The sequence below is a fragment of the Populus trichocarpa genome, chromosome 19, assembly GCF_000002775.5.
Source record: "Populus trichocarpa isolate Nisqually-1 chromosome 19, P.trichocarpa_v4.1, whole genome shotgun sequence".
Classification (NCBI taxonomy): Eukaryota; Viridiplantae; Streptophyta; class Magnoliopsida; order Malpighiales; family Salicaceae; genus Populus; species Populus trichocarpa.
In genome coordinates, this window is record NC_037303.2 from 8,616,821 (window position 1) to 8,629,547 (window position 12,727).

Consider the following 12,727-nt stretch of genomic DNA (forward strand, 5'->3'; position numbering starts at 1 on the left):
ACGGTTCCTAGTGACCAGAATACTAAGTGGCGACTCCCATTTCAATTTTCCACTAATAAAAGACAAGAATTCCTTGTCTCCCCATATTTGCCAGATAGACATACAGATACACCTGAGGGTGGACGATTCCCTGCTACGCCGCGCGAACACATGCGACAACTATATCCCTACCAATAATCTCTTTCTAAAAAACCAATTTGTTTCTAACTAAGATCAAGGATTTTCATCTTTTGGAGAATACGTAGAAGAAGTGAGAAAAAAGTCGAAACAATATGCATCAAAAGTTGTAACTTGAAAATATAAATTACATCATATGGATAATAACAACTAGGTTGTCCAAATTCAAATCGGATGCAAAAGATTTCAAAGAGCATTCAATAGAACTTCCAAGTTTGGAAAATGATCTTTAAATTCAACTCGTCAGACAGAACTACCATACTGATCTAAAGTAACTTCAAGAATCTCTCTGTAAAATAATCTTGTGCTCTCACATCCATCAGGTCCCTCGTACCCATAAAAACCATCAAATTTAATAGAACTTTCAAGTTTAGAAAGAAGGTTAAACGTGATATGCATTTTGTTATTACAAACAAATCCCCTTCACTTTTAATTAAGAAACTTACTTTATAATAAAAAATATTAATATTACATCGTTTTCATTTTTATTTTAAAATATAGAATTTGAAATAAAATATAAAAACATTATTCAATTTTTGTTTTTAATGTAAAAAAACAAAAATCAGTTTTCAATATTTTCTAAATAAACTAAAGTGATTTTTTTGGTATATCACATTGTTTTGTTTGGTATATCACATCGTTTTGTGTGACAATTGTGTGTGTTTATTTTTGTACTCCTAAACCTAAATTTATCTACCAAGTGCAAAATCAAGCTTTGTCCTGACCTTTAGTATAGTTTAATTAATAATTTAATGTAAAGAAGGGAAAGGGAACAAGAAAGATGGGTGTGTTTCCTTTGCGCTTTTTATTTATTTATTTATTTATTTTTCTCTCTATATTGAAAGTTTGTATTTTTGCTTTCCTTTGACCAATGCCAAGAAGATAAACAGTACGGCGAACCCATATGATGGTGATGGTCCTGATGGACTGCTACCGCTTTTGCTTCTCACCAATGGCCATGCCTAAAACTTTGTGCTATTTTCCAAATTCAACAGATTAGATTACATAGTTACCTAACAAATAATAATTCAATAAGACCCTCTTAACCCAAAGAAAAATACCCAAATAATAATTCATAGTTACCCGAATGTGATTTGCCAATACCATCACTTCTCGCATCAAGATTAGTGAGATTACGTAAGTCAATTGATCAAATTCTGGATTTGTTTTCTATCATTTCTCAAGATATGCAAGTTCGGTGTTTTAACAATGTTTATATTTTTTTTCTTTATTTAATAATAATCCAAGATTTATTATTAAATGGTGCTAGTGCCATAAAGCTAATGACAAACTAACAAGAAAAATAAAAGTTATATATACAAAAAAAGAAAGGAAGGCCAAAAAGTAGTAAAAACCATGCAATAATACATACCAAGATCTTATAACCAAAACTAACAATACTTTACTTATTAGACGAATTAAGGATGCTTTCTGAACTTTCCTGTATATCGGTAGTTTTCATCAATTATCTTAAATCATAATATTAAACGATGAAGAACCAACTCAAATACTATATCCCAACCAATAATCTCTTTCTAGAAAACCAATTTGTTTCTAACTAAGATCAAGGATTTTTCATCTTTTGGAGAATACGTTGAAGAAGTGAGAAAAAAAAATGAAACTATAATAGTCCCAATTCCGGGATTACACAAGGAAATTATATTACTGAATTTTATAGGTAGTTTTTTTTATATCGGTTTATTTCACATTCTACTAAAATTTCAGCAGAGTCTCCTCTATATCGAGAGATCCCAAGTTATCGACAATTCATCATGTACACAATTCATGTTCATTCCATAATTACTATATATTTATGTCACATCGCAATCACAACCATTACTAGTCACAATATAAGAATTTCACATGTTCATCTCAACATAAAATTTACAACACAAACAAATAGCAATAAACTTGATTAGTAACATTAATATTACAAGCATAAAATAATAAAGCTCTTAAGTCTCGAGGATGAACATAAGGAAATACTAACAACATTCAAGTCGCATAATTAATTAAAGCAAAATACATTAATATTCGTTTCATTCTAAGTTCATACAAAAGAAGTACAAATGCTAACCCGTAATTCATACAAAACGAATTAACAACATGAAATTCCTAATTCATATAAAAGAATTAGAATAGTTAATTTCCTAATTCATGAAAAAGAACTAAACATCTATGACACTACTCCTGACGTGAATGAGAAGGATCTGCAACATTAAAACATGAGAATAATTATATTAAATAAATAAAACACAAGAAAATAATGGAGGGTGACGACTACATGTATCTATGTATGCAAGTACCCATTTAATCGGGCATAAACATGGTTGATCCACTAAAGAAGAACACATTTGACGCTTCCTTTATTATATATAGAGCATATCCTTCCACAATCCACATATGATTTTCTTTTCAATTATTAAACATTATTCTTCGTCGGATACACCCATCTCATTACCCTACCCCAAGTTGTGAGGGGGTCGCTGCCGACACTACTAACTCCTATTAGTGTCATTAGTCGCCTTTACCCAAATCGACTAATCAAATCCTTAGTAATGCCAACACCAACTTAATCGGTCAGTACCATTGACTATATTCAACCCAAAATAATCAATCAATTCCTTTCATCTCACTTGGAGGTGTTTCAGGTAATGCCGATGCCAAGTTCTCTTGACATCATTAACTTCCTCCATAGGAAGCTAATTAAGTTATTATGAGCTTGCCAATACCAACATTATCCATCGGTATCATTAACTATTCTTGTTATGAATAGTTAATCAAGTTCAACGTTCATTATAATTTCATCAAGATCATGCTGATGTTAACAATTTTTTTGCCAACATCATTAGCCACCCCTATTGGAGATCGGCTAATCAAGTCCAACAGTGGTCGTTTTGGGTTTTTCATATAGGTCCTTATTCGAAATCAAAGTCCATGAGTCTACAACCAAAAATTAGATTTCGATCCACATCCATTTCACCATATCTATTCTTTCTTTGGCCATATTCACAAGTATTGACTCTAGCATAAATTTGAATACAAAGTTTATTATCAATTAAGGAGAGTATAGGCATGGAACAACTACCTGCCACCGATGCTTAATTTGTGCGCTTCCTTGTTGTTGTTGTACTCCCCCTGTGAATCCTCCTAAATTCACAAGTATATCACATTACGTAACAGTCCCAATTGTATGATTTTATCAACGCTAAAAGTTCCCAACATATGCTCTTAATTTGAGGGTAATTTTTTTTTTGTAATGAATTCTACCAAAATTTCAGCAGAGTTTCCTTTGCATTTAGGACATCCCAAGTTATCGACTACTATCAATTTACTCAATCAACCCATCATCACAAGGTCCCATAATTCCGCACCTTATTTCAATCATCAACATTCAACACCTCATACTTATAGCCCACAAATCATATTATAAAATTTAAAAGAAAAAGGGATACTAACATGTAAAGAGAGAATTTAAAACATAATAAGTATTCTTAAAGATTTCAAAAGGGTTAATTACAGGATAACTAATGTACTACATGCTGAGCTATGACTTTTATATATATCAAGGTTTACACAAAAGTATATTGCATAAATGCGCTAATACCATTATGCTTAAGTTAAATATTTACATAAGCTTAATAAAGTGGAGTCCTAAAACTAATGATCTCCTTGGACATTTGATGGACCTGTTATACAAACAACCTAGTAAGCATACCATTATGTTGATAAAAAATATATTTATGATCATGTAATATATACGAATGAAGTATAAATTTTTCTATCGAATCCATAGGAATTCTAACAATCAACTTAAAATTTGCTTGTAAAACATTTAAACCCAATTAAAACTCATTTGCATTTCCTTAATTTGAATACTCTTATTTACTTGTATGAACCGGGTGACTTTGCATAGTCCAACCTGGATATTTTTAGGCAATTATATTTATCAATTTCCCCTAGGTCATTCAAACACGGATATCCTTTACAAATCGAGTCTTGTCGATTGTTCCCGGGTGTCCCAACGCGGACATCATTAGCCAAAGCTAATCTTGTAATTCATTTCCCGGCAATCCTATCACGGATGTCGTTAGCCGAAGCTAATCTTGTAATTCATCTCCCAGCAATCCTATCACGGATGCCATTAGCCAAAGCTAATCTTGTAAATACGCTAGACTTATTTACATTGAACATGACATTATTATAATTGCATTCACCAGAAAAACTTTAAATTGCATAAGTGCAAAAAGGAGGGAAAATCACGCACCTGCTCCGCTTGTCTCGTGACCTCCTCCAACAGAAGATCCAATCCTGGTCGCTCCTCCTGAATCACAAGGAAGTCTTTAGTCATGATCCCTTCAAGCCGAATGTTATAGAGAATCCATATTCATTCATTACACATATATTACTTTTTGTACATGTTCATTTCCTCATCATAACATACAGACACATATCATGTATATTTTCAAAGTTAGTATATCAACGTGCAAGTGTCTGCACGACTCAGTTTATATATATATATATAGTATTCATGTGAAAGTCCAATTGTTACTATCTAAACCCGAACCGTTACTATTTGATCTGTTACTGTCTTAAATATCTCATCTTTTGTAACAGTCTTGTTGAATTCATGGATTTTAGCCACCAATTTAACATCTCTCAAGAATTATTAACGACTCATAACTCCATTACATACAAAATCTAATAAGGACCAGCAATCAATTATATTCCTCATCAGACATCCATTCATTTATCGATTTTCATGGCAGTAATACTTCACACAATCTCAAGAATCAACACAAGTGCTCCATGAAATTTAAGTTGTAAAGAGATATTTAGAAAAATAGTTCTACTGTTGACATTATTCATTAATTCACATCATGGAGTATAAAGCATTAACAGGGTAGCATAAAACAAGATTGAAAGACTCTCATCATTGGCCGACCACTATTACTCTAACTTTCACATTATTCCCCATGACTATTTACAATAAATTTTTATTTCCCCCAAATTCATTCAAGAGCCCTAACTTTTTAAATTTCAAAAATTCAATCAATTAAGGACTTTAAACAATTAAAATCAGATCAAAAGTCTTTAGAATGCCTTACCAAACAAGTAATTAAACTCTAAACACTACCCAATTTAAGCTTCCAACTCCTTTTCTTCTTTAATCTTGGTCGAACTTCCCCTCTCCTTTTCTATTCACCTTCACTTGATTTTTTCTTCCTTCCAATTAATGCTCAATAAGCTTTGTTAATGTTCCCTCAAGATCTCCTCTTAAGATTTTATATTTCCTTTACCATTTTATCTCTCTCACATGTAAATGGTAGTTTCCCCTCTTTCTTTTTCTCTCTTTCTTCTTCTTGCTCGAACACCATATATATATATATATGAACTATTTACCAAATTCCCTCCATGTCCCAAACAATAAATTTCTTGTTCCCGAGATAAAAATCCTGGATCCTGGTATTTGTCTATATAAACTTTTTACCCGAGTGAATTTGAATTTCATTTATTTACATATTGATAATTTTATTTCTAGGTAACTCACTACTAGTAATATTTTATTCACTTTTCTGTATTTCTTTATTTTTTTCGTACTTGATTTGTTCTAATGCTTATTCAGTACTTCTGATAAATCTATTCTACAAGCACTTAGATTGCTTTTCTGCCTAATTTTCAACCGGGGTTTACATTATCCCCTCCTAATTTTGTCCTTGAAATTTGAGTGATGTACCTGAGTCTATAAACAAGTTGGGAAATTTTCGCCTCATTTCTGATTCTCTTTACCATGTTTCTTCCTCGATTTGTGAGCTTTGCCATAAGACTCTGGCAATAGTGTAGTGTTTAGAGTTTATATAGTTGCTTGGTAAGGCATTCTAAAGACTTTTGTTCTGATTTTAATGGTTTAAAGTCCTTAATTGATTGAATTTCTGAAGTTTAGAAAGCTAGGGTTCTTGAATGAATCTGGGGGAAATAAAAATTTACTGTAAATAGTCATGGGGAATAATGTGTCATCGATTGCTGATTTATGTCAAAGATTGGTTGAAACAGAAAAATCAACAGTTTATCAACTCATTGACAGGTTGATTCGGCTTATCTTGACTCTTCATGTTTCGACAACAACTACTAAACGAGCTTTATCAGCGATGAAGATTGTTAAGACAAGACTTCGCAATCGGATGGAGGATGATTTTCTTGCAAATTATTTGATTGTCTATATAGAAAAAGAAATTGCTGAAAGATTCACAATTGATATGATAATCGATGATTTCCATTCTATGAAAGAACGAAGAGCACAATTAAAATAAATATGTAAGAATCATTCTTTATTATTTTTTATTTTATTTCAAAGTTTAATAAACATAAATAATGCTTCACTTTAGCTAATGTTTTTTTATATACTTTCTATGTTTATATTTTGATAGGTACAAAAACCAACAAAATTAAAGTGATGGATACATTATGAAGATGAAATTAACTTCATCGCTTTGACTTATTTTGATATTGCTCTAAACCTCTTACCTTGTATAAAGATCATTATATGTTTTGTAATACGTTCTTTAAATAAAATTAAATCATGTAGTTTTTATTTTATTTTTACAACTCATGTACAATAAATTTAAAAAAATATTATATTTTTTGGTCTCCCTAACAAATAATTCTAGCTCCGCCCCTAAACTAGATTGTCCAATTTCAAATTGGATGGAAAAGATTTCAAATAGCATTAAATAGAACTTCCAAGTTTGGGAAAAAAGTTAAACGTGCATGATTGTATATGCATTTTGTTATTACAAACAAATCCCCTTCACTTTTAATTAAGAAACTTACTTTATAATAAAAAGTGTTAATATCACATCATTTTCATTTTTATTTTAAAATATAGAATTTGAAATAAAATATAATTTTTTTTTCAATTTTTGTTTTTCATGTAAAATTAATAATAATCAGTTTTCAATATTTTCTAAGTGAACTAAAGTGAATTTTTAACAAATTATGTTAGTGATTTTTGGCTTTTTTTTTAAATAAAAATAAAAATCAAAACATATAAGTTTTCAATTTTTGTTTTCTAGAATTTAAATTTTTTATCAAGAAATCAAAGAATAAAAAATAAAATCAAACATACTCTAAATATTCCTTGCTAATTTTAGCTCTTCCTAGCTACTACTCTTTTGACTTAAAAGACTCATAAGTTGCTACCAAATAAATAATGATATAATTAAGTGATATTCCATGGATTTAATTATTAAAGATAATATTTACTTTTTAAATTAAATAAGAAAAACATTATCATAAAATCAAGAAATAGAAAAGAAAACCAATTAGACTCTAAATTAAATAATAATAATAATAATAATATTTAATCTCTTAAATTAAATAGAATAAAATAAAAATAATTAAAAGAAATATTTGTTCTTACCATAAAGCGTTAGATTGAGGTTATGTTTTTCCAAATAAACTTAAGTGATTGTTCGCTTTTCATTTTTTTAAAAATAAAAAAATCAAAACAAGTAAGTTTTCCATTTTTGTTTTCAAGAATTTAAAATTTTTATCAAGAAATCAAAGAATCAACAATAAAATCAAACAAACTTTAAATATTCCTTGCTAATTTTTGCTTTTCCTACTATTCTTTTGGCTTAAAAGACTCATAAGTTGCTACCAATAAAATAATGATTTAATTAAGTGAGATTCTATCTAATTATTAAATATAATATTTATTTTTTAAATTGAATAAGAAAAATATTATCATAAAATCAAGGAATAAAAAATAAAACCAATCAGACTCTAAATATTTACTAAAAATATTATTAAAGATGATATTTAATTTTTTATATTAGATAATAATAATAAAATCATTAAAGATAATATTTAATCTCATAAATTAAAGATGAAATATTTGTTCTTACCATGAAGCATTAAATTGAGGTCATGTTTTTGCAGCTTCGCAAATAAATAGTCACTCCATTGCTTTGGTGTCGACGCCGTAATTGAACCACAATGTGGATGAGGAAGCAAATGATATGGCGGTGGTGAAGACATCACTATATTTCTTCCCACTTCTGACTCTTCAAATGAATCTGACTTCTTTGCGATCACATGAACCCCACATTCTTTAATGATGCGCGCTGCATCTCCTCTTGGCTCTGAATATATGTATAGTTCCAATTCGTCATCTCCACAGTAATCTTCCATTGCCATTTCACTTATACTTATGTATCTTATCAATCCCCCAGTTGCTGCTCTTCGTTTATATTCAAACAATTGAATACCGTTGCTTTTATTTCTTATAGTAATAATGTGAGTGTTTTTGTTATAATAGTGAACAGACTTCTGAAGTGGACATACAACCCAAACAACTAAGCCTTGGAAGACTGGAGGTATATGGAATGACAATGAGCATCCTTCTCCACGGTAGCTCAACCATTTTGGCATCTCACCAGGAATGCGCTCAGCATGAAAGTGATAAATGTGACCACCGTTGCACATTGCCTGTATACATATTTCAAGGAATGTTGAGATTTTAGACAATAATCAATATATGTGCTAATTGTATGCAACAAAGATTGAAAGAAAAAGTACCTCAACAACGCTCTTCTGTAATTTATTTGGTGAATAACTGCGGTCCTCAACACTAATATACCAGAAAATATTACTTTGATCTTCGATGCCCTGAATCTCTTCTAATGAATGACTTTCATGTAGATTTATATATAGTTCTTTTTTTGACGCGATTGGTATTCTTACTCTTTCCAATGATTTGCAATAAGTTGCACCCAAATAGCCTAAATTTGAGGGAAGATCTGGGATTGATACAAGATTGTTGCATCCAACAACAATCAAACTCCCTAGATTGGGAAGGAAGGCGATCCCAGAAGGTAGGCTAGAAAATTTGTTTCTTGATAGATCCAATACTTCTAGAGAGGACAAACCCCTAAAATCAACACAGTTAGTTGTGTGATCAGACAAACCAGCATCAGGAAGTTCAAGACTTTTCACTAATCTCCAATCAATGAAAGCTTTTGGCAGCGAACGTTTCAAACATAAAACACTTGCTGAAATAAATGAAGAAATGGATGGAGGCCAAAATGTAGATGACGGTGAAAGCCAAAATGTAGATGATGGTGAGTTCTGGCTGAAATTGTATCCACGCAATGATAATCTTCTGATATACTTTAATTGTCTAATTGAAGAGAGAAATTGCTCATTTTCAATCCCATCCGCTAGCAGCTCAATTAAGGATTCCATATCATCCATGTGTTCTGGCAATTTCTCAAGTTGTGAACACCCAGAAATATTCATACTCTTAAGAGACTTTACATTGCCAATGCTTTCTGGGAGAATCTTTAGCCTCCAACATCCCTCTAGATTCAAGAAAACAAGGCTCGTCAAATTTTTAATTGATTCATGTACCTTAACTAAACTCGAGCAACCTTCCAGAATTAGTTTCTCTAGACTTGAACTGTGCAAGTTTGGTGTTTTAACAAGGTTCTGAGAATGACTGAGATTAATGATTTTTAGCTTGTTGAGAATCTGTCACAATAGAGAGCAAAATAATGAAAATTAATTATAAGAAGTACGTAACATGTAAATATAAATTACGTACTGGAGAAATTTTGGGGATTGTAGTATGTTTCCTACCTTTTCTCCTTTCCATAGTTCTTTGAGGTTACTGTACTGCATATCAAGAACAGCTAGATTATCCAGTGTAATATCAGATGGAAAATATTTCAAAGGACATTCATGCCAGCAAATCCACATCAACACTTTAGAAAGCAGTTTGAGGGATCCGGTGAGATGTACTCCATTGATTTGGAGTAAATTTAAACGTTTCATTTTTGCAAATGATCCTGCGCTAAGTGATTTAGCTTCTGATGCTCTAACATCCAGTGCAAGACCCTCTACAACATCCGTACCCTAAAAAACAAAATCAGTACTACTTTCACACAATTATTTGTAATAAGTTTGAGTAAAAATACGCATGAGTATGCTTTCGTGTATGCATTGAGCTCTTACCTTCTGCTGCTCAAGTACATTCCATGCATCCTCTTGATTCCAAATTCTGGTCCTCTTTCCAGGTTCTTTTGGAGACGTTTCACGAACGACCTCCCTTCCCATGTCTCGTAATAGATCATGCATGGTTATCGTCCCTCCCAATACTTTAATCAGAGACCTTTTACGGAGAGTTTTCAAATCAATTTCTGGATCGTAACTGCAACGGGCGCCTAGCACTTTTGTGATGTACTCTTTCTCTATATCAATAAAGAAGCAAGCGATATCAAGGAATGCATTTTGTAGTTCTTCACCGTCCAGTGCGTCAAAACTTATTCTAAGCTTTCCTTGAATATCGTGTTTTGGAATTCTTCTCAATTTGTCAATTTCACTTTTCCATATATATTTTTCTTCCCCGGACAGACAAGCCCCTATAACCTCAAGAGCTAAAGGAAGTCCTCCACAGTAATCAACTGCATCCTTCGAAAGCTCAATATAATCTTCTGCTGGCTTGGTGTCCTTAAAGGCATGCCAGCTGAAAAGCTGAAGGGACTGATCTCGTGTCAATTCTTCAATCTGATATGTTCGATCCGCTTTACGAAGAAGATTTGAATCTCTTGTTGTCATAATTACTCTACTTCCGGGACCAAACCAACTTCGCTGTCCCATCAAAGCATTTAGTTGGTCCTGACGAGCCACATCATCAGCAACAACAAGAACTCTTTTGCAACAAAGCCGTTCTCTGATAAGAACCTTTCCTCTATCAACATTGTTGATGTTTGCAACATCTTGTTTCAAAATATCATGAAGAAGTTGCTTTTGTAAAAGAGCCAGACCATTTAACTGTTTTGATGTTTCATTGATATTCGAAAGAAAACAGCTTCCCTCGAATCCATAGCAGAGTTGATTAAATACAACTTTTGCTATAGTCGTCTTTCCTATTCCTGGCATCCCATGTATGCCCGCAATGCGTACATCATCTGTTGCAGTACTTAGAAAGTAAAAAATATCGTGAGCAAGCCGATCCATGCCTACTAGGTGCTCAGGAACATATAAGTACTTGGGATCTAATTTATTCAACACATCCTTGATAATCTTCTTGATAAATTTTGCTTCATACCTGCTCATAGACAAAAGCAAGTCATTGATAGCGACTCAATTAAGTATTTTGTTGTTTCACATATAAAAATGTAAAGTATTTTGACTACATAAATGTGTGCAAGTGAATCTTAGAGAAAAAAGGCATACCCATTTGCCATAGCATTGAGATTCCATCCAGATAGGTTTCCGGCCTCCTCAAGAGCTTTTCTCCACTCCTTCACCAACTTCTCTTCGAAACGCTTTTCATGTTTAACAAATGCTTCTGCAAAACTGTCATTCTGTTTTCTCACATCTGAAGGATCAATGTCATAGAATATAGGAAGAACAATCTGACCGGTTTTCCTATTTTTGCACTTAAGAATCTCTAGAAGTTCATTGAGACACCATCTAGAAGAAGCATATCCTTTTGAGAAGACAGGTATGGATATCTTTGATTTTTGAATAGCCCTGAGGAGATGATCGGAGATTTCTTCTCCTCTAGGAAGTTCATCATCATCTCGATAAGTGTGGATTCCTGCTTGGACTAGGGCAGTATATAGATGATTTGTAAATGTCTTGCGAGTGTCTTTTCCTCTAAAGCTCAAGAAGACATCATAGGTCCCTTCAGGTCTACATCGAGAAGACTCTGGCTCTGTCATGGCAGCTGCAGAATTTGAGGAACAATCAATTAGCAACGGAGCAATTGCAGAAGGTATCTACTCTCTTGCAAATACAAGCAAGAGATACATGTAAAGTGATCATTGAAGATGATACAACGGTTGAAGCTTAATAATGACAGAACATAAGACAATAGCAACTGAAGTTAAACATGAAAGAAATAAAGCTTTCACATTATTGTTATTGGTAAAGACATGAAATCAAAACAAGAAATAAGCAAAGAAGAGTTAGCCATTTATACCTCTCTATAACAAAGAGTTAGCTATGAAATGGCAGCAATCGGAGAGAGAAGTTAGCTAAAGAGTAAAGCAAGGATATTGAAATGAGGTTAATTGTATTCTTTATATAGGAGAAAGGATATGCTTTCTACTCATTTGCAGGAGAAAGCACCACGAAACTAGGCGGAAGTAGTAGACACAGGCAGCTGGCATTGTTGGAAGTCTGACTTCGGGCTTTATTTATTTGGAGTGGTTCCAAATTATATATACATTGGAAAGAATATGTAATGAAATATCAATAATTTAAACTTTAAAGTAAAATAGTAAGAGGTGGAAAAAGAAGTGGTCAATCAGACTCTTAGAGTAAAGCTCTGCTTGTTCCTCATGTAATAGTAAAAGTTATGCTATTTATTTTTCATAGTAGTTAAAGTTTTTTTAATTGAACAAGCACGGTTATTAATTTTTTGATATTAATTTCTAGTAAACAATTACCTATAGTTAATTTTATTGTAAACAATTACTGTATTTACAATTCATAAAAAACATTGATATTGAATTAAGGTTTGTAATAGACTAGAGAAATC

General features: G+C 32.1%; 1 protein-coding gene across 2 annotated transcripts; it reads right to left on the minus strand.

Annotated features, from left to right (window-relative positions):
* Window positions 1–2,463: 2,463 nt before the first annotated feature.
* On the minus strand, window positions 2,464–12,229 carry LOC7491101 (disease resistance protein RUN1). Of its 2 annotated transcripts, none has more exons than XM_024591280.2 (8): window positions 12,167–12,229; window positions 11,416–11,911; window positions 10,192–11,287; window positions 9,817–10,092; window positions 8,758–9,708; window positions 8,085–8,667; window positions 4,445–4,501; window positions 2,464–3,327 (listed from the first exon to the last, which is right to left on the minus strand). In XM_024591280.2, the coding sequence occupies exons 2-8, from the start codon at window positions 11,904–11,906 to the stop codon at window positions 3,236–3,238; spliced, it is 3,546 nt and encodes a 1,181-aa protein (XP_024447048.1). In that variant the 5' UTR covers window positions 11,907–11,911; window positions 12,167–12,229; the 3' UTR covers window positions 2,464–3,235. The 2 variants fall into 2 exon arrangements, with proteins under 2 accessions (XP_024447048.1, XP_024447049.1); XM_024591281.2 differs by lacking the exon at window positions 2,464–3,327 and adding an exon at window positions 3,811–3,866.
* Between the last annotated feature and the right edge of the window lie 498 nt (window positions 12,230–12,727).

Coding starts and splice junctions, on each gene's coding strand:
- LOC7491101 (XM_024591280.2), bottom strand. CDS start 11,906: ATGACAGAGCCAGAGTCTTCTCGATGTAGACCTGAAGGGACCTATGAT. Junction 10,093..10,191: donor ATGTACTTGAGCAGCAGAAG/GTAAGAGCTCAA, acceptor TTTGTTTTTTAG/GGTACGGATGTTGTAGAGGG. Junction 4,502..8,084: donor CCTCAATTTAATGCTTCATG/GTAAGAACAAAT, acceptor CTTGTGATTCAG/GAGGAGCGACCAGGATTGGA.